Here is a 22,205-nt window from a genome sequence, read left to right on the forward strand (position 1 = left end):
TGTCTATGGAACATTTCAGTATGACAGGCCTTTCTTTATCCCTCCCCAAATGGAAATGGGGGCTGTTACTCATTTGCTCCTTCAGAGGAGCTGAGGTGTAGATTAGAAGGCATTAGGTGTCACTATGGACAACTGCTGAAGAGTGATGCTGTGAGAAGCCTCTCTTAAATCAAGCGTGGAATCTGTGGTCTCTTATGATTGGGTGATTTCCTCGAACCCGGCTCTGTTTTACTTGGATGAGTGGTCATAGGTAAGTCACGTGATTTGGCGAGGGGGTGGGACACCCATGAAAGTGGAACTCACACCTGACTCAGGTGTGGAAAGTTGTCGGTGCTGTGGAGCATCATAAGTTCTCATGTCTTGCATCTGTGGACAATTCTGGTCTACTAAGAAGTTCTCTCCTAACTGGATTTCTTTTGATTTTCAAAAACTCATCAGCATCTCAAAGGACCGAAACACTAACCTTCGATATTTCTCTGCAGATTTTGATTTGCAGCTGAAATTTGTCCTGAAGGAGGGAGGATCTTTGCTGAATCTAGGCCATGTTTGGCACTGGGCATCTGGTTTCTCCTCTGTCTCCCGCCGTCTTCCACTCTTCGGCTGCACATTTCTTCCCGGCCTTCCCCAGCAGGTTAGGTTCACCGCAGATCTTCATCCCCGGTCCCTTGTTCAGCTTTGAGCTACTGCGCAGCTACCTGCAGCCTGAGCCCTGCAAGCAAGCTTTGCTGTTGGCCTCTCAGGCCTCAGGGCACCATGCTGAGAATATTGGTAAGCACATTGTAACCTTTGATAACCATTGCTACCATCTCAAATGGGCACATTTAGTTCCATATATTTCTATCCGTCTGAACAAGAAAAGCAAAATATACAGTTAATAATATACAGTTACTCTCAAATTTGAGAGTAAAATATACTCTTCAGTTAGAAAATAAGTAATAATTGAATATATTTTATACTGTTTATTATATAAACAGTATATACATGCAAATAGTTGTGTACGTATATAAAATTAAGAGACCATTTCAAAATAATTTTTAGTTTTCATCATTTATTATTTATAGGTATGTGTTTATTTGAAACTGTCGTTTTTGTTTCATTCTGTAAACAAAATGTCTCCCAAATGTCAAATATTTTTATTTATTTATTTGCAGAAAAATGAAAACTGGAGAAACATGTCAAAATAACAGAAAAGATGCCCTGTATTTTTTCAGACCTCAAATACTGCAAATTCACTTTCAAGCCATACAGCAATAATATTTCTACATGTACATAGGAAAAGTTCACAAATATTTTTTTATTTGATAACCTGGATTGTATCACAGTTTTAATGTGTCTTGTCATGCTGTCAGTCTTTCACATTGCTATTGGATGACTTTGTCACTCCTGAGGTTTGTTTTGGTTGAAATTCGAGGCTGGAATGACCACAATACATCCAGAAATGTCGATTACACTAAATTTGGAATGGTCTCTATTTTTTTAGGGGGGGGAAAGATGTGTGTGTGTATACACATATGTACTGTATATACAGTATATATATTAGTACATATGTAATGTATGCAAACACTATATGTACGGGGATAATGTACAGTCAATTAGTTTAGGTAAAAACTTTAATATGAGAGAGACAAGCACAGCCATGTCGGAAATTGGTGAATTATATAATGCCACAGCCATTATACAAAACATTTGGTGTGATTGACCACTATCAAGTATTCCAGAGAGCCGTGTAATAAAATGTAAATGAAATATTTGAAAGGATAACTAGCCGTTTTATATGTTAGTGCTGAAGAGAAAATTTATATTTGCCAAGGCATTCGGGTATCATGCTTTAAATAATCCATATGTGTAGCGTTCATTAAGGGACGCCGTTTATGAGTCATATTCTCTCATAATTATCCATACGCATTTAACAGTATTTAATAGGATTCTAAATGTTTACAAAGGATTGGCTAACAACTTGTAACTAACAATCAATTATCCGGCTCTGCTGAAGAGGGCTTAATGAACATTGCACTAATTATCCAATCTAGAGCCATTAGTTCCTTGTCAGTGGTAGCCTCTGGCAATTGTCTAATTGGTTGCTGTGATGTGGCTTCCAGATGAACCCCGGCCAGTGAAACAGCGGCGATCGCGGGCCAACTACAGCAGCTGGCAACTGGAAGAACTGGAGAAGGCCTTCGAAAGCACACACTACCCCGACGTCTTCATGAGAGAAGCCTTGGCCCTCAGACTGGACCTGATCGAGGCCAGAGTGCAGGTTGGGCATTGTGACATTCTAATTTAATATTGTAATGCACATAACAATATTATATTAAGATTATTATTTCACCAAATTAGCTGTGTCGACCTTAAAAAATGCTTTGTGTTGCCCCAGCCCAACATGTTGCAAGTTTGTTACCGAGCACATGTTGAACATTTCACACGTTTTGAGAGATGATTGCTACTTCCTAAAGTCGACTCATTTAATGTGTTCCCACTTTTCCATATTTATATGGTGCTACACTAATACTAATATTAATAGTATGAATACCATTACCAAAGCTAAAATTAATTCTTATACATATACTAAAGAACTTTGATGTAATACCTACTGCTAACAATAATGCAAGTCTTCACAAAATGTTGTAATATTTGCAGAATCGATATGAAGAAAATTTCATATATTTGCTTATTTAATATACATATAACATTTAAGATTTAAGATTCAATACAAATACAAAATATAAAAAGCCCAAAATTGCAGCATCTGCGGCTGATACAAAATTTGACATCTCAATCTTTTTGTGATTATTAATAATAATTTATATATATCTTAATAGGATAAATTATAAATATAAAGTTATTTTGCCCGATTAAAAGAGACATACAAAAATTAGTGCAAAAGCGAAGTGATTTTTGATAATGACGTTTTTGTATGAGGCATAAATGAGGAGTCAAATTGCTTATTGGAGCATCTGAATTTTAATAATATTCAATATGATCGATATTCTGTAATTTTATATCTTTAGCTAAATTATATTGATCATATTTAAAGGTGGCCTATTATGCAAAATTCACATTTACATGGTTTGAACACAGATGTGTGTCCCCAAGTATCCAGCCCATAATACTAAAAATCCACCTACTGTTTTTTTTAAATCCCCATCAGTCAAACACATTCTGAAAATGAGTTGGATACGATTTAAGCAGGTTTAAATATGATTTATCAATACATCAGCAATCTCCTTTTCCTTTGTTCCATCAGGTGTGGTTCCAAAACCGCAGGGCTAAAATGCGCAGACAGATGAAACTCCAAAGCCAGCCAGGTGAGCAGTGTAGCAGGCGTGACAGTGACAACAGAGCTGCTGACTCGTCCAGCAGGAACCCCGGAGGTCCAGAGCTCCACAGCAACAGCAGCAGCCCATGCTGGGAGAGGAAACAGGACAGAGGAAGCCCGACTTGGCCTAAACCCACCTCATCATCTATCCACAGCCCTGTGAGTAACATACAGGAGAGGTCGGAGGTGTCCAGTCCTGAGGACTTCCGCTGCTGTAGCATTGCCAAACTGAGGGCGAAGGCCAGGGATTATGAAGCGGAGATTCACAGCAGTGTGGCCAAAGCCAGCAGAGAGAGGCAACTGAAGACACAAGAATCTGCCACAGTCCTGGAAAGAGACTAGACAGATGTGACAGTATGCAGTATCACACCGGACCCGAGGATACATTCCAAATCCCTTTAAATAGATAATTTATTGTCATTTCAACATCATTTTGCTCGATACACAGCCATGACGGAGAAAAGCAAAACACAAATTACAAGGCTCTCCATTGTTTTCTTATCTGATCGTCACAACATCATTTATTATCTGTGAAGTCAATGTGTTCTATTTTTTGTTCAATTTTATTTGTCTGGTGGTGTTGCAAATGTGATGTAAGAGTGTATATAAGGCATTCTGCACGTTTGCCTTTGTTTTAAATAACTTCGCAAGAAATGCATATGAGAGGTGACAAATTATGAGAAGTTGTACTGTATTTTTTTGGTAGCATCTAAACTGGTTTCACTGAAGTCATGTCATTACATAAAACAATCCCCTAATTTCACATGATTTCCAACGGGGCTGGGAAAAACCTTTTGGTGGGTTGCAGATATAAAGTGGGTCTCTTTGCATGAAAAGTATTGCATTTAAACATATTTCATTAATATGATGACAAGGACAATAAAAAAAACTACTCCAGTATTTTGGTGGGTTCTGGAATGAAATGTTTAGGAACCACTGATTTAATGTCACTGAAAAAAGGAAAATAGCACACTACTGTACATAACTATTTGATGTTTCACAGTGTACATTGTATTTTTGTATTGTATCTGAGATGTTTTATCACATTTAACGCTTACATTTTAAAATTGAAACATCAATTTGTACAAATTCTGATGTTGTTTGCTTTAAAGTTTGTCTGCAAAGATCAACATTAATAAAAGTTTTTGTTACTTTGATACCAACATCTATCAGCTAGTGAACAGAAGGCGCTCAAAAGAGGAAATGCTTGATGATGTCATTGATGGCCAGCTCTTCAGCTATCCTGTTACCCGGTGTGGAAACACAGGATGTCTGCAAGCTGCCACAAGCCCTTTATAAACAATGAGAATGTCAGAAAAGTGCCTGCCCTTTTTTGACAAACATACAAAACACTTTTATTTGTATTCTTCAACAAAGGAATAAACTTTGTGTGCTGTGTCTATATTGTTTATATGTTTATTTGCTTGTTTTTTTAAAGGTATGTTTCGAAACCGTGTAAGATACAGCAATACTGGGGAAGGGTTGTTGCCAGATCAGAACAAAAGGACTTCTAAATTGTAAGAACCCTGCTGAAGTATTTGGACACAGCACCTGTTCCACGTCAAATCGATTTACTGTAAGCGGCCACCCAAAGGGTATTTCCTGTGGTCTCATAAGTTTGGCAGGGTCTGCATCAGTGCGTAACAAGCTTTGGTCATGCAATGTGCATGCAGTACAACTAATACCATTGACTTAAAAAGCCAGCAATTAGACTTGTGTTTAGTTCTCCTTAGAGTCACAGTAGAGTCAGAGTGCCCTCCTCTGGGCAGCAGGTAATGTGGCTTTTCAAAGCCTGATTTGTCTCAAGTAGGTCTATTTTTGACGGAACAGTATGGAAGTATATGCATGGAGATATTGTACATGTAAAATCAGGGGGATTTCTTTATTTTCAATTGTGAGAGTGTCTCCATACTATTTCTCCACCAGACTCGGGTTTCTATCTTTATGAAGTTCAATGTCAAGCTTTAAACAACCCCTCTTTCCCCATCCATCCACAACTTGATATGCTCACCATAGTGTAGGCCTTCCTAATTCAAATGTAAAACATCTGAAATTACAGTGAAAAACAATCTCTATCCGCTTTTGCAGACGAACTGTTCATTCTACACATGGTCACTCTGCTTTGCATCTCAGAAAAAAAGTGTTGTGTATTTGAAAGATAATGTTTATTACTTTAAACATAAGACATATTTTAGTTTCGTAATTGTTAAAGTTGCATGTCAGTTCTTTTTTTTCACAGGGCCTTCCTGTTATCATATGCACATGAGAAAACCCCTTTTGGAGGCCTTTGAAAACACTCACATCAAACAATACAAAAACTTAAAACTTACTGTTTTAAAATACCCCCCTGTGGTTTCATTAAAAATACATAGTAGTAGGTTTTTTTAACCGTTGTTAAACCAACACGCCTTTGTGTGCTATTCAAATAATACATGCTTCAAAAAATAACATTAAATAATAAATGAGTAAGTAAGTTAATAAGCAGACGTCCAACAAAGTAAATGAATCAATACAAAATAAACAAATAAAAGCAATTAGCGTTAATAATGTGTAATTTCAGGCCCCTCCTCCTGTATATCCACAGGTGCTGCTGCTGCTGCTCTGCTAAATGTGACCGACACTACAGTGAAGGACGCCAGCGACAAACTTCAGGTCCGTTTCAACTTTTTATTACGCTCATCTGGACTTCCTGCAATTCACCCGACGTGATTTCATCCACTGCCCTCGTCGTTATTTCTCCGAGCAAGCGACTCTTGTTTTCAGATCAAGTTTTAACGGTGTTTTTGTGCGCTCGTGGAGAGGATGGCGGCGATCAAGGCTTTGCAGCAGTGGTGTAAGATTCAATGCGATGGATACAGAGATGTGACCGTCAGCAACATGACAACATCATTCAGAGATGGACTGGCCTTCTGCGCTCTTATTCACAAGTTCAGACCTGACCTCGTGTAAGAGTCTCTTACTTCTGACTGTTGTCTATAATTATGTTTCGAAAACTGCTAAAATCGATAGTTTTAAGCCCAAAAAAGTTTATATTGTTTGAGCTTTATCGTGGTATTAATACTGGTCGGACAAATATTTACTATTTGTTCGTACACTGAGGGTTTTAAATGATGATAAAACGTATGTGGTTTGAATTTGGTCGCAAGTTATTATTATTATTATTATTATTATTAGCATTCGTGACACTATTAAACCTTCTGGCATTTATTTTAAAGAAATTATTTACAAATGTATTTAAAAACTGTTACTGAAGTAAATGTGTTTGACGCATCCATATTTTATGTGACGAGCTACACCTGTTGCTACTTGGTTACACCTGTGTAAAGTTGAGGGGCAGTGACATTATACTGTACAACTCCTGAAACATTATTAAAAGTAATAGAAGAATGACTAAGAAAAGTGCTATTATTTTGTGAAAAGGCCTGTTTACATTTGTTTGCCTATATGCAGTTAATGAAGTTCATAAATTGTGGATTAAGTGTCCAAATACATTCCAGAGACACCGCTGGAAAGGAATTATAATAACATCAGCGATGATAACTCTTGCGACCCTTCAGCTTTATAATATTTTAATATTGTATTTGCTTGTGACCTTTAGAATATGTTCATGTCTTCCTACATGGCAATTTCTAATGTAGATAAATGTAGTGTGTGTGTATATATATATATATATAGCCTGTATGTGTGTGTGCTTTTGTTGAACTTTGAAGAGCTTGATGCAGTCTCTGCATTGTGACAGTTATCAAGACTTATCTGTCTGTATACTGACTCACATCCTTGTTTTCTTTCAGAAACTTTGAGTCCCTCTCCAAGGACAATGTGTATTACAACAACCACTTGGTAAGTTGTTGAATGTAGGGAACTCTGAAAAAACCTAAGTGTCCCATAACGCGTTTTGTATCCGCATTTAGCTGCTTCCTGTATAAATACGCAGTTGTTTGTCTCATGATAATGCACACAACGAAGTTTTGCCCCAAGTTGTCATAACATTTGTTTTCCACATAATTGTTAATGGGTGTGCTTTGCTTTTCCTCTTTCTTTGGCAGCAAGTATTCATAGTCAACATGAACAATTATTGGTAGTTAAATTTTTTTTAAAGGTTGTGTTTCTAGGGAACGTCTAAATATACAGTTTCTTAAATAAAACTTCCATGTTTGGGGTCACTTGTTGCAGCCAGAGCTGTTAGCACAGTTTAGGGCTTTTCACACTGCACTTAACCCCTGGGGTTATCTTCATTCTAAACCCCGCTTTTAACCCGGGGTAAACGATCGTTTCACACTTGTAATTTTGAAGCAGGGTTATCCCTGCATTTTACCCGGATTGCAATGCCAATGTGTGAAAAAAAAGCAAAGCTTTTTTATCTGAGTAAGTTAAATCGGCTTTGGCTTAAAACGGCAAAAAAGGATGTGCGATGATTTTATTCAGTCAGTTTGACGCTGCAGTATTTATCCAATCATGACTGTTGACGTCACAAATAAGAATGTTAACCTGGGGTTTAGTGTTTTATAGTGTGAAAAATCAGGTTATGAATACTCAATGTTATCTCTTAACCCCTGGTAAATTAACCGTGAACCATGAATATCCCAGGATTCTGTTTACCTGGGGATAAGAACAACCCGGGGTAAGCTATTTCAGGTGTGAAAAAGCCCTTTTGTGTTTGAGATGTTTTTGGTGTATTATGTCTTTTGCTTCAAATGTACAAGAATTGACACGGGTGTCAGTTACTAAATTAAATAAAATATATTACGCTCATCTCTGATTGTGACTTTCTTCCGTAGAACACGATGGAAGAATTTTGTTAACCGGCACCCATTCGCTTGCATTCATTTTGTGTCCATACAATAGAAGTGATGGGTGCTGGCGCTTTCTGGTTATCACCATTCTTCAAATATCTCATGTGTTCTGCAGAATAAAGAGAATGTTACAGGTTTCAAATGACAAGAGGATGAGTAAACGATGACAGAAGTTTTATTTTTGGGGTAATCTATCCCTTTAAATAGGCACTAAATGTGTGTAGCGCGTTCATCAGTTTGCAGCTATATGGGTTTAAATGCCAAATTTAATTTCTGTTTTGTGTGTAGAGGACAATGCCTGACCAGGACTGGTGACCTAATTATTTTTCAGCCCAGAACGTGCTTCTGTGAGAATGAGGCATTGTGATGCGTCACAACTGGGACTTTTCTTATAATGATGAGCTCTTTCTTTCTCTGCGTCCTCTGAGACTTCAGATTTTAGGCTACACATTTGGAGATCTGTACCATACAACTTCTGTAGGCAGCATTAGGTTGTAGCTGGAACTTGAGTTTTGTGGTGTCTTTCCGGTGCTTGCATTATTTAGAAGGGTGATGGCCAGGCCACCTGATCCTCATCATCAAGATTAACTTACTTCTGTTCTACTACTGTCTTTACGAATGGCAGTTCATGGTGTGTTTGAATGTCAAAGGATGGGCCATTTCATTTTGCTGCTTTAACATTATCTGTAAATATAAACTGGATTTACAAATAAACGCTCAACACTGAGTGTACAGTATCTCTCCAGTGATGTGGGTCATTTAGAAACAGGAAGCTGCAGCTGCATCATGGAGGATATGCACCCCCCTCGGCTGTCCTGTAAAGTTTAATAAGTGTGTTCCGGTCAATCCCAAACAATGCTCTGGTATCCCCCCTTTCTGTCCTCTTTCACAGGCCAAACACAGGAAACATGCTACTCATTATGCGCTCCTGTCCAGACCTGCTTGATGTAGTGCCAGATCTTGCTGCGTACTGGCTTTTTCTATTTTTGACGACTCCTTTCTTTGTGCCTCGTCTGTGTTTACAGTTAATTGGGCAAGTGCCTTTCCCCAGAAAACCGTTGCCACAGCATGATATTGGTACCCTGGATAAATATCATGTGAGAGAATTTTGAGTGTCTTGACTCTTGACCAATGGTGCCGAGTACAAGATATTAAGATCTTAATGCTGTGCAATTAAGTGTGCTTATCTTATTTATCTCAACATCCTCAAGGTAGTGGTAGTGGTGGTGGTGGTAGTGGTCTTGTTGTTAGAGATGTAAATTTGATGGCATGTCTTTTGTGGTGTGCTTCAGGCATTCTGTGTGGCTGAGGAACACCTTGGAATTCCAGCTCTTCTGGATGCAGAGGACATGGTGGCTTTGCCTGTCCCAGACAGACTGAGCATCCTCACATATGTCTCACAATACTACAATTACTTCAATGGTCGCTCGCCAAGTAAGATTACATTCATCCATCACCTTGTAATATTCGGATTAAGGTGTTGTTTGAATTCTACACCAATTATAATAGAGTAAGAAGTAATTTGGTGGTAAAATATAGTCAATACACTGACAATACTATGAAAAATATATTTGTAAATTCTATTGGACACAAAGATATTTTGAAAAATGTAGGAAATCAAACCATTCTGTGACACTTTTGACTGCCATTGTCATTTTTCCTATGGTAATCAATGGGTTCCAAGCACTGTTTGGTTACAAGCACTCTTCCAAATATCTTTCTCTGTGTTCAACAGAACAAAGACATTTATAAAGATTTGCAACAACTCAAGTGTGAGTAAATGAAGACAGGATTTAGGTTTATGGATGAACTTTCACTTTAAGAACAAGTAACTTTTGCTTAAGTGAAATTGACTTTAATCATTTTGTTCTTTAAAATGGATAACTAGTATATCGCACACTAAGTGTAATTAAATATTATGAACGCTGAATTATGCGGTATGAAGCACTTTTTTTGGTGTTGTTCTGAAACCAGAACAAACAATGTAGTGGCTTTACCTTCAATGCATGCCTAAAATTAGCTTGCTACAGATTACAGTTGTGTTCCATTGAAACTGCTTGTATGCAAATCTCAACATAAGCATAGTTTAAAGACCTAAGTTTTTTTCTCCAGTCGGGGGTGTGGGAGGTGGTATCAAGCGCCACGCAGAGGTCTCAAAGGAGGTGCCATCAGAGAAGAAGAATCTGCCTGTGGTTGCCAAAAATCACAATTTCAAAACAAATACAGAGAATCATCCTCCTAAAACCGAAATGCCAAAAAATGTCAGAGACGACATTCCCAAGTCTCTTAACATCCACAAAACTGCTCCAGAGAAGCACGCTCCAGCTACTCCAGCACAGCAAGCTGGCACTGAATGGCACAAACGTCCAGGGACAAAATGTGTGCAGACATTGGTCACAGCACTCAGGGCAGGATCTACACAGTCACATAGAGATGCTGAGAAGGTATTGATTCAGTCTGCCTTTTAGATATTAATGTGTATGATGCAGCTGATGTTAATTTTTTTAAAAACCCTAAAGAATGGTGCCAAGGTTGCAGGTTCAAATATTAAGATTTGCATGTACTGATTAAATGTATATTTAGTTTAATAACGTCATAAGTGTTTGCTAGATGCCTAAATGTTAGGAAAATAAGTTTTAACAACGTTTTACCCAAAGGAAAATTTACTTTGAGGATTATTCACCATCATTTTCATTTATCTGCTCATTTACAGAAAACCATTTTGGTGGAGATGTCAAATAAAAGCGGCACTCTTAAAAGTGAATGTACAGTATGTGGAAATCATGTACATCTGGTCCAGAGACACCTGGTGGATGGCAAGCTTTACCATCGAAACTGCTTTAAGTGAGGGTTGCATGATATAAATGTAAATCACATTAATAAGTGTATATTCTGTCAGGTTCACTACCGTCAAAAATGATTGACAATTAGCATACGGTTTAGATTGACGGTATCGTTCTGTTCTGTGCAAAAACTCCCTGCCCATCCATGCAGCCAGCATGAATAAGAGTAGGGAGCAGTAAACAGAACGGAACGACATATGTCATTAGTTCTTGATGATGACATTTACTGTAAGTGTAACTCATTATGTAAAGTAATTGAGACTTATTAAAGGTAATAACAGAAGTCGAGTCATTATTGTAAATGTTAGGTGGAGTTGGGGATGGAGGAAGGTAATTTGCTCCTGAGCAATGCGTTAAGCTGCTGTTTAAATCGGAAGCTGTGATAGCGTCTTATTTCTATAGGTAGATGAGTATCTGCTGATGCGTGACTCTCGTGACCTGTCAGAATTAACTCCATATGCTTGTCTTTTAGTGACTATGGAATCAGTATGACTGCATGGGGTATGTTTCAACTGTCAGAATGTTAGACATTTAAAGATTTGTTTTTTTTAATAGATGTAGCGTATGCTATGGCACGTTGAAATCTGGTGCATTTAAATTGGAAGCGGAGCCTGGATCGCTGGTTTGCAGCATTCACAAACATGCACAAACTGCCTTCAACCCCACTGTGAAGTATTTTAAGAACAGCGGCATTACGCTTTCAGAGCCAACACCCAAATCTGAGACTGCAGGTCAGCCATCATCTCAGCGCTTCACCTCATTATTGTCTGCACCCATCAAGCCTGTGCCCAGACCAGCAAACCTCAGTTCAGCCACACAGTCATGGACTGCCTCCGCTCAACGGACTCAGGCGGCCCGGCAGAAGTTCTTCCAGTCCTGCGGCTCGGCAGCAGATCATCGCCCGACAGCGAGACAGCCCTCAGAAATCTCCACTGATCAGAATGCCAGTCTGACAGTGGTGGACCAAGACCGGACAAATGCTCCGATCAACAGGAAACAACCTGAAGGAAACAGCAATAACAACAACGCGCTGAATTCTGACATAGGAACACCGAGGCAGTGAGTGACTACATGTTAAACTTGATGTTTGTCATTGCGATTTTGTGTGTATATATATATATATATATAATTGTTTACATCCATTCGGGTCATGTACATGGTGCAAATGCTGATCGTAAAATGTTTGTATGGTTTCTTTCAGACTCATCACTTCTGAGTCCTCCAGCTGGAGGCAGGAGTTACACAGCAGAAGTGTGAGAGAAATAAAGTTAAATCAGCCCGCTCCATCCTCCCCTGCTATCAGCTGCAGCCTCAGCTCCAAGGAATCCCTCTACCGCAGTGCCATCAGCAAAGAACGAACCAAACCTCCATCCCTGCAGCTTTCCTCTGCCAAAGGTGCCGTTCGCTTCCTGATGACCTTTGCTTGTGCTTTTTAAAATGGTTTTTAAAGGTCACGTTGGAAATATTATAATAAAGATACGCAATATAGGAGATGTGAACAGAGGCAGGAAGTGTATAAATTAAACCATGGTGCGACATTCATTGTCACATTCTTAAACGGGTTTTCAATTGATTCCACATGAATAATAGTGAATCCTAAAGGGATTAATAAATGAAATTATTAATATTTCTGGCCATTGCAAACCTGTTTGTGCAGAACACAAAAGCAGATGTTTTAAACAATGTTTGTAACCAAACAACACTGGCCCCCATTGACTTGCATTTGTTTTGTGTCCATACAAAAGTCAATGGGGACCAACGGTTTTTCTGTTACCAGTTTTTTTAAATATCCTTTTGTGTTCTGCAGAAGAAAATCATACAGGTTTGAAACGACAAGACTGTGGGTAAATGACAATTGTCCCTTTGAAGGTGAATTATCATAAGACAATGGTTTCTGCTACAGTATCTTGTTGCATGCAGTGTGGTATTTTATCCATCTTATTAAATGCGATGGTTTTAAATAGCACTGTGATTGTTTTGGCCATAATGTCCCCCTCTCGTCTCCACTTCAGCCCAAGATGTTCAGAGCTGTGACGCCCTGGCCAACCGGAGATCAAAGCCGAAGGCTCCAAATGGACAAAGACTGAAGTAAGTTCGATCAGTCTAGTTATCTCTAATGCTGTCTAATCCACAAGGGGAAACCAGGCTGAGTCACTCGGGTGTGAGTTGCAATGACACTTGAGTACTGACAGTGGGGCCTTTCATGTATTTGTCCTCTAGCCTGCTGATGTCTCCAGCTTCCCCTTTAGTGTTTGACTGCCTCAGAGTGCATTCTCTCACTATGTCACCAATGCTCACCAGTCCCAAGGAGTGCTGCGCCTAAACAAGCCCCCACTGAAACGCTTTACTCTTACTTTGTTCAGACATTTTGTTTTGCTTGCATCTACTTTACTGTAAAAGGTGAGGCTTTGAGTTTATATTCATCGTTTTTGTTTGTTGCTGGTGATCTGTTGCTGCCTCTTTGGAGATTTATCTGTTTAATAGGGATAGTTCACCTAGTGTCATCATTTACTCGCCCTTTTGTCATTTCAAACCTACATGACTTTCTTTCTTCTGCAGAACATAAAAGATATTTTGAAGAATGTTGGTAACCGAACAACAGTGGTACCCATTCACTGGGAGTGGTTTCGTGTCTGCACATTAAGGGTCCGTTTACACGGAAACTGCCTTTTAGGGGACTGATAACGCAAACCTTTTAAAACTGGTTTCAAAGTGAAAGTTTCTGATAACAACAGTGTTCTCATTTCCGTGTAATCCCTGAAGTACGCAAGAATGAGAAAACGACATTGTGCGCATGCGTATTTGGTGTGGTATGCGCGTGTACACCCAAACACAACGAAGAAGAAACAAATACAACAATGGCGGATTACATGGGTTTTTTTGTGCTGCGCAATAGTTTGTTAACGCTTCTCCAGCAAAGTGTAGATTTACTACACCAGTGCTATAACCACCAGCAGAGACCTACAGCAAAATCTTAACATAGAAGGAAAAAGTTTGGAAATTACAAAGTTTCGCAATCTTGTTTGTTTGTATATGTGCGCACGCTTCTCTTCACTATGAATGAGGAGAAATGCAGCGCTCTGTATTGTATGGACTCTTTAGCAACGAAAGTTCGCCTTCCAATAAACCGTCAATCAATCGTCAGGGACTCTGGTATTTTTTCTTTACAAACTGGCGTTGCATTCGTAATACAGTGTTTGTCATTTTGCGGATCTGTGTAAAGGCGGAATGTTTTGATAACGTTGTCATGTGTACGTGAAACTTTTCAAAAACGCAAAAGAAAAACATTTCCGTTTTTCATCGTGTAAATGTGGCCTTAAAATATCATCTTTCGTGTTCTACAGAAGAAGGTCAAACAGGTTTGACTTGACAAGAGGGTTAGTAAATGACATATTTTGGGTGAATTGTCCCTTGTTGATTATGGGTGAAGGACTATGCTAGCCTCACGCCTGATGTGTTTATATATTTTTTAAGAACTGAAGAGTCTGTTGAAGGTGTCCTGTTGTCTCCTATAAAACAAGAAAGTGATTTAGATGACACCTGTTGTTCCAACCAACAAAAAACAAATAAACAACCCAGCACCTGTGGTAAGGCTTAACTTTTAAAAACCAATATAAATACATATGTAATTTATGTTTTAAGTTTATCAACTTGTTTTACAGGTTGGGTTGTGAACTCCTCTCCCGTTCAGACATTCAATCCTGTTGTCTCGTGTGTGGGACTGGCCTATGGTGGGTCTCCTGTGTTGTTTAAATCCATCATGGGACATTTGTGATTTTGGTTGAGGATAATTTGTCTCTTCTTTTCACAGGTTATAAAAGTGAATGTTCAATGTCCTCATGTGTTTCACCCTCTCAGTCTTGTCACAGACCTTCCTCTCCGACACAAGTTCCCCGCTGTCCGGCGAGCAGATGTAAGCAGCTTCTTTAAACAGATAAAAGCGGAAGTGTATCCAAAAGTTTTAGGCATGTTGTGTCTCCTTAATTTTTAATTGTGAATTAAGCAATGTGTTATGATGTCATGATGGACATGAAATGTATGAAAGACTCAAACTTATTTGTGCGTGAAAAATGGGAGATTGTCTGAAAATGTCATATATAAATGTAAGTTATGTATGTCATCTATTTAATAGTTTTGTTTTGTTCTTTTAAATATAACGGGAATGAAACATCAGCTGAAAATGGCTTGAATGAGACAAGATCACCCACTGTAAGTTCACAAGCTTACAATGATCTTACAGGAACATACATTTGCTTTGTGCTAAAAAACAAACAAACAAAAATGTTGTCTTTACTCAGATCAAATCCCACCACGTCCCAGCAGACCAGATCACCAAAGAATTGCAGGACATTGAGTTCAATCTGAATGATTTGGAGAATAAGGGCGTAGAATTGGAGTGGAGACTTCGCGTTTATGAGGAAGGTAAGGTATAAGGATAAAATTACATTTCTCATATCCCAGGATTCCTCTGCAGGGGTTTATTTGGAGGATTGTTGGCCAATCCAAACGAACTAATATAATACACAAGGTATTTCATAACTTCTGAAGTGCTGAATTTTTTTGACAATTTCTGGGGAAAAAAACTTTGGTCTGATCATTCTCTTCCTTTTGGTGCAGTTTGAGAGCGATCTCTCAGCTTTTGAACATCATGCTTTAGGTGACACGTTGTAGGTGTGTGTGTGTATGTGCGGTTCATGGAGTCGCGCACTCATTCCAAACCTGTTAGCTGAGGCCAGCCCCCTGAGAGTCCAAATTTCCGATGTAGCCTTTAGGGGAAGGCCGTGGCCAATAAAAGGGCTCTCGTTTCCAGCAGCCAGGGCCAAATGAGGCGAGGCGCAGGGGAAGCTCCCCATCATCCTGTGGGATGCTGGGAAGGGAATGGAGAAGAGGCGGCAGGCTGCTGCGAGAGCCTGCTAGCCGAATGGGGAAATGTCACCTGATTGGCTGTTTTCAAGGTCACAGTAATATCATCTCTAGACTCACTTCTCCAGTCACCTGTCTTGCTTCTAGCAGCAAGTGGGATTTGATAGATCCTAACTGCCTCTCGGTCCCACCAAAGCCACGACCACCACTTGATCAAATTACACAGACGCATGTGTGCGGCGTATGATTGTACTTGTATGTTTTTGTACCACCTCGAGGCAATGTCAATGGAAAACATGCTTTTTAGACAGTATTACAGCGCTCTATTAGGTGAAATATAGAATTCATCATAATAGCTCAAATGGAGGTTGAATGTTGGTATTTTGAGATGCTTGTCTCCAGAGCACTTTAAATTGCGGCTGGAGTGTCTAGATGTGAGCGATGCAATCACAACCTGTAGCGTCTTTTGACATTGGCCTGTTTTACAGAGGGTCACGGGGACCTTCTGATGGATCCCCTGATGGTCGACTGGTTTAACCTGATTCGGAAAAAACAAAGCTACATACGACGGGAGTCAGAGCTCATGTACATGTGAGTAACCTTTTTGCAAAAACATTTGCTTTGTAAACGTACATGTTTTGCATTATGCATTCAGTGCAACCAACATGTTTTAAGCATGAGGACGCAGGATCTGGAGGAACAGCAGCCGGGAGTGGAAGGAGAACTTAGGAGATTGATCAATAAACCAGGTAACCGTTAAATGTACAGATCATTCTTACATTTACTTAGTAGGCACTTTTATTCAAACCCAAATGAGAGCGTTTGCCATTTTATCTACATTTTCGCAGTTAGAAAGAGCAGGTCAGTGGCCCTCTAAATGCATATCTTAATAGAACATTTCTGTAACTGTGCTTAATTTTATGGAAATAAATGGTGTAACTTCACCCTGTTGCTATGGTAAATCTACATTATACACGAATTATGAATGTGATGCTAATTTATAGATGTCTTGTGACATGTGGAGGCAATTGTTTGACACTTCAGTGGTATGTCATATTGATAATAATTTTCATTATGTACGAAGCACTGTTTATTTCCAAAGCAATTATGTACATTTCATACACCATTTCATAAAGGGTTAAATGTCATCACCTTATTAGTTTAGATGTCTTGGTTGTATTTTTGCACTCTGGAGAAATGCAATTAAAAGAAACTCTTGTTTGACTGTAGAACATCTGAAGAGTCTGGTTGAGAAGAGGAGAGAGAACACGCTGTTGAACAGATTGATGGAGATTGTGAATGACAGGAATGCCATTGTTGAGGGACTTGAGGAGGACAGGATAAGGCGAGTCTTTGAATTAAAACCAACTATTATTTGACTATTAAAATTTCAACACGTTTTATTATTCCTACAAAGTGATTATCAAACCCTTTTCAAAGTTGCTTAAGCATTTACAATGTGTAAATAAATGTATGTTAATATTCGTCACATCTAAAGGGAGGGTGAGGAAGATCAGCAGTTGAATGAGATGATGCAAAGGCTGGGTGAGTGCTGTGCTTTTATTTTTATCTTGTGTGCTCTGAACTTGACTGAGCTTTATGTGCTATAAACGTAATTGAACGTTCTGTTCTCTGTGTCTGTGCAGGTCTTCAGATGTTTAAAAACAAACGCAAGTCATCGTTCTCAAAATTGTTTCGACGGAGGAGTAAAAAGCATCAGTTGGAGAGTGATGTTCAGAAGAGAGGAAGTGACGTCATCTAGATGTTCTGAATGAAGATGAATGTGTTGAAGTAAAGATGTTACCTCACATGGTTGCAAGGTGGGACTAGAATTAGGAGTGCACACGGTCGGTCAGTTTGACAGCAAAATAATGTTTTGCTTAAACACCGCTACCCTTTTGGCAATGTTCTGATTATTTCTCATGTCTTCATGTCTTTTTATTTATTTTGTTTCATATTTTTGTTTAGCAGTTTGGTCACATGTAAATGTTTTCTTTGTCTTGAATGGTTAGGGTTTAAACTAATTTTCAAATAATTATTCAAACTCTCACTTGTTTTGACATAAACCATACGTTTTTATTAATGGATTTATACACAGATGTTTAAAGTACTTGAATGTGTTTCCTGATCTCAAGAGCAACCCCCAGAAAGAGAAAAAAAAGTTTGTTTTAGCATTCTGTTACTGGTAATGCTCACCACTTCTGGTAATACTGTAGTGCCTGCAGTTTGCTGAAGGGGGCACTATGAGCTCACAGGCATCTGTGTTTCACTTCTCCAGTTTTTTATTTCATGTCACAGAATGCTAAATCAAACTGGAGATTAGCCAGCAGAGGATCTCGTGCTGGAAAGGCACGGATTGTTGGTTTTATTCCCTTTTTAAGTCCTCTTACCTAGTTCAATTAAATGCGTAGCTCATTTAACTAAAGAAATATTGTCCAAAGATGTCTTTTTCATGGTGTTTAAATATCAGTATATGGCTCACTGTTTGAAAACATACTGAAGGTGTTTTAAAAGTTTTAAAAAGTTCTCTTGAGAGATGCTTACACAGATGTGCTTGTATTTATTTTATATTTGCCTTCAAACTTCTTATTCAATAAATCCTAATGTAAGTTTTTATTGTATTATACTAAACTGCTTCAGATCTTTTATTCCGAAACTGTTTACTGTACTGCAAAGCAGTCTTGAAATTCAGAATGTGTACCTTTTTGTATGCATAAAAATCGTGAGGCCTAAAATGTTTGGTCCCACAAACCCAAGTACCCAAGATGTCGTCTTTGTTCCAATTTTGCAGTTGAATTCCCTCTCGTTCCAAATTAAAATACACCACGCATGCCACAGCGGCTGTAATTGTTGCTCACGCCTTAAAAAAACGTTTACATAGTTATCGTTTAACATGGGTTTTAATAAAATGCATTGCAATAATTTTCTGGCGTTTAATACCACGCCGCTGCTTAGTCCATCCATCCCCAATTTAAGATGCATGAAATTATGATCATGAACTTGGAACACCATCTCTCTCTAGCCGAGGATGATATTGGTGCAAAACGCCACGCGTGGTGCGGGTGACAGAGAGACTGAATACGTGTGATATTAGTTAATTAAAGCTTTGCGCCCCATCTCCTGCAAACGCTCGTACTCCTGCAATTAAGAATCAAAGGCGAGGGCTTAGTGTCAGGGGTGTCTAATACACGGTTTTAACAGGAATGGGACCTGATTCGCCAAGCTCCTAGCGACAAGCATTAACAACAGCCTCAAATTAGGCGGACATTAATATTCATAAGTAAAACAATCGGTCCCACCAATGACTGAAGACACAAAGCTCGCACCGCCTGTGTCCATCAAAAGATGCCATTAATGGTGGAGTGTTTAATGTATACGGCGAAATTGGAGACCGCTTGGGTTTGTTTTGTGGCACTGTTCAAAATCACCCTGCCAGCTCGACTGCGGCCTTCCTAACCTCGCATCTGTATCTCGCATAACCGAGTGGCATTTACATATTTGCTTGATCAAGGCCAGCTAAGCGTAGGTCAGTAATTAACTGGAAATGGATGTTTTCACAGTTCTGTTTGGGTGATGCAAGAATTGCACGCTAATGTGTCGCTCATTCGTGGTGCGTCTCTGCGTGGTGTGAGGCTTTTTAATTGTTTAACTAAAAGCATACGTTTCACTTATCTAGCATACATTATATTATAAAGGTTAAACTCTGCTTGTCCAGTGATAGACACTGTGTGCTTATCTGTTTGTTCTCTTTCTATTTGGGCTGTGTGTGTGTGTTGCAGTCGTTGCCAGTGTTTCTGCCACTCGCCCTGTAATTATGATCCTCAAGGTAATTTTATCAGCCTCATTAGCTCTGATGAGTAAACGAGAAGCGTGCTTCTAATTTATTAGCCATCCAGACTAGAGCCATGGCTCTCATCAGACAGATCATAATATTTGTATAGAGAAGCTGATGTATTCAGTGTATCATCAGACTGGAAAGCGGCTGGAATCCTTAATTGCATTGCAAACTGCTGGTTGATCGAAAAGAAACTGGTTCTGTCGTTTGCTGTACTGTTTAATCTAAAGCTAAACGTTGGATTGCGAAGTAAAACAGTTTTTTTTCATTTAAAGATGCGCTTGCTTGACTGCAATCTCACTTAGGGGTCACCATGTTTACTTTGTGCTTTTCATACTTTTCATACATTTTCTATTATCCGCTCCCACCTATTTGACTTGAATACATTTTTGTGCGGGCAAAATTCATTTTGTCTTTGTGTCATTTGTTGTGTTTAAAGAGAGAGTGTAATGTGCTCACGATTTCACTGTGCGAACATTCGCATTGAGTGGAAAATATGCACGCTGGCTACTGGGAATGAGATGGAAAGTGCATGACTGGGAGACTTGACAAGTGCAGCTTTTCATCCATCTCAAATGAATAATTTTCTCTTCCCTTAAACATCACTAATCCAACCATGTTATCAGCGCCAATGCAGGATTGCGCCCGGCTCTGCTCTGCGGCACAGCAACTTTTCCTTTACACGTTAGGCTCCTGCTCCTCACTGGCACGGAGACTTCCTGCTTTATCCTTTCCGCTGGTTTTGTGGATCAGTGGAATAGGGCCCACAACAGAAGTGATACATATGGAAACTCTTCTCAAATGCCAAAGTCTCTTTTCACCCGCAATCTAAGCTGGCTCACTAGATGTCCCGCGTTTGGCACACAACTCCTGACAGAGATATCACAGCCCTGTGCAGAACAGAATAGTGTCATTTTCATCTGGTATCACATGTTCGGTGAATGTTTGCAGGCTGGCTTGAAGATTTTTTTCCATCTTAAAGTATTTTAACTGAATATATTTAGCTTACCAAGAAGCAGGAATCCTGGGGCGGGAATCTGTTAATGCATTAAGTTGATATTCTCAGCATGAGTTCTTCTGTGACACTTTGTAGTTTTACCGTAGTGAACAGACGCTTTGATGGTATTCAATTAAATAAAAGCTGTTTAGATCTTGTAGCAGGATCTGCGATTTGTAATGAGACATTATTGAAAGGGTTTCGTAATGCTTATGACATGATAACCTCGGTTCCAGGTAACTTTCGAATGCCACATCATCTCGTCTTAAAACGATAGAGGAAGGTTTTAATTTTGTCATTTAGTGACATTTTAAGCCTTTTAACTGAACCCAGACAGGGATTTACAGTTCCCTCCCAAGAAAAATAATTTAGTTCTCTTCATAGGAAAATGAGGGAAGAGATTAAGAGGAACATGCTGCGTTAGATGAGAATATTTCACACTCGTATGCTTTAGGTGTAAAATTTCGTTGGGGACACACTAGACATTGTGGTGTCTACTATAGCTTTACCAAGTTAGCATTGCGTGAATCTCCAAAAATTCCTTTGGTGTAAGATGTTTTGATTTTCATAGTTACACTTTAAAAACCCATTCCTAGAAACCATTAAAATAAATTCTGTCAAAGATGTTTTGAAGAATGTTGGTGACTGGAAAATGGTAAAACTCATTGACATGCATTGGTTTTGTGTCCGTGCAATAGAAATGAATGTGTACTGCCATTGCTCAGTTACCAACATTCTTCAAAATATCTTGGGTTCTGCAGAATAAAGGGTCATACAGGCTTGAAATTATATAAGAGTTAGTGAGGGATGACCTCGAATTTACTTTTTGGGTGAACTATAACTTTTTTACCTCATTGGAGTCTTTGGGGCATAAAACAAAAGTAAAATAAGTTAAAGCATTCAAGCTAAACTCAGAACTAAAGGGTTAAAATAAATAATGCACAAACATTATAGACTTTAAAAAGGTTTTTTAACCTCCGTTTGGACAGCAGTATAATAGTTTCATTAGGAAAGGTCTTGAACTATAATCCCGATACTTGAACTATATTGTTTTTGAGCTGTAAAATACTCATGGATCGCAACAGAACAAGATAACTTGTTGTTTGTGTTTGGTTATAATATAAAACTATTTTTTATAAGTGTATATAAATGTAATATATTTTATATTTTTCATTGATTTTCGATTTTATTGAATTAAAGTGAAACTACTCGACCGTTAATGATTCTTTGCAGAGCTCTACCGGAAGTGAAGTTTAGTCCAAAAAACCTGTTTGTTGCTGCGGAAACGGTCTATACCAAACAGGTTGCCGATAAAACCTGATTCTGTAGGTTCTCTAGACATATCAACACATGCATTTAGAAACGTACCCGTCTCTTTCCAGTGCTAATAATGGCAGGCTCAAACGTATCCGTGCGAGACTAAAGAGCCCACTTTGTGTTTTGCATGAGTGTGTGTGTGGCTGTGCTTGCTTGTTTGATGGCCGCTGTGTGATGTGGTGTCTGTACTCCCCTCTCTCCGTAGGCCGGCTACTTTGATGCTCTACCTCTCTTATCTTGA

General features: G+C 38.9%; 2 protein-coding genes across 2 annotated transcripts; both read left to right on the forward strand.

The window, feature by feature from the left end:
- The first annotated feature begins 303 nt into the window (after positions 1-303).
- Positions 304-4,717, forward strand: LOC306894658 (uncharacterized protein). Its single transcript, XM_079457373.1, has 3 exons — positions 304-768; positions 2,100-2,257; positions 3,245-4,717. The coding sequence occupies exons 1-3, from the start codon at positions 543-545 to the stop codon at positions 3,656-3,658; spliced, it is 798 nt and encodes a 265-aa protein (XP_079313499.1). The 5' UTR covers positions 304-542; the 3' UTR covers positions 3,659-4,717.
- Positions 4,718-5,898: 1,181 nt separating this feature from the next.
- micall2a (mical-like 2a) lies at positions 5,899-18,577 on the forward strand. Its single transcript, XM_079456557.1, has 18 exons — positions 5,899-6,261; positions 7,108-7,156; positions 9,402-9,543; positions 10,222-10,553; positions 10,823-10,953; positions 11,508-12,011; positions 12,154-12,347; positions 12,965-13,040; positions 14,427-14,539; positions 14,615-14,683; positions 14,764-14,865; positions 15,127-15,161; positions 15,251-15,374; positions 16,304-16,406; positions 16,491-16,564; positions 17,046-17,160; positions 17,314-17,360; positions 17,462-18,577. Exons 1-18 carry the CDS (start codon positions 6,119-6,121, stop codon positions 17,575-17,577), a joined length of 2,469 nt encoding a protein of 822 aa, XP_079312683.1. The 5' UTR covers positions 5,899-6,118; the 3' UTR covers positions 17,578-18,577.
- The last annotated feature ends 3,628 nt before the right edge of the window (positions 18,578-22,205 follow it).

The sequence above is a fragment of the Barbatula barbatula genome, assembly GCF_947034865.1.
Source record: "Barbatula barbatula genome assembly, chromosome: 5".
NCBI classification, from domain to species: Eukaryota; Metazoa; Chordata; class Actinopteri; order Cypriniformes; family Nemacheilidae; genus Barbatula; species Barbatula barbatula.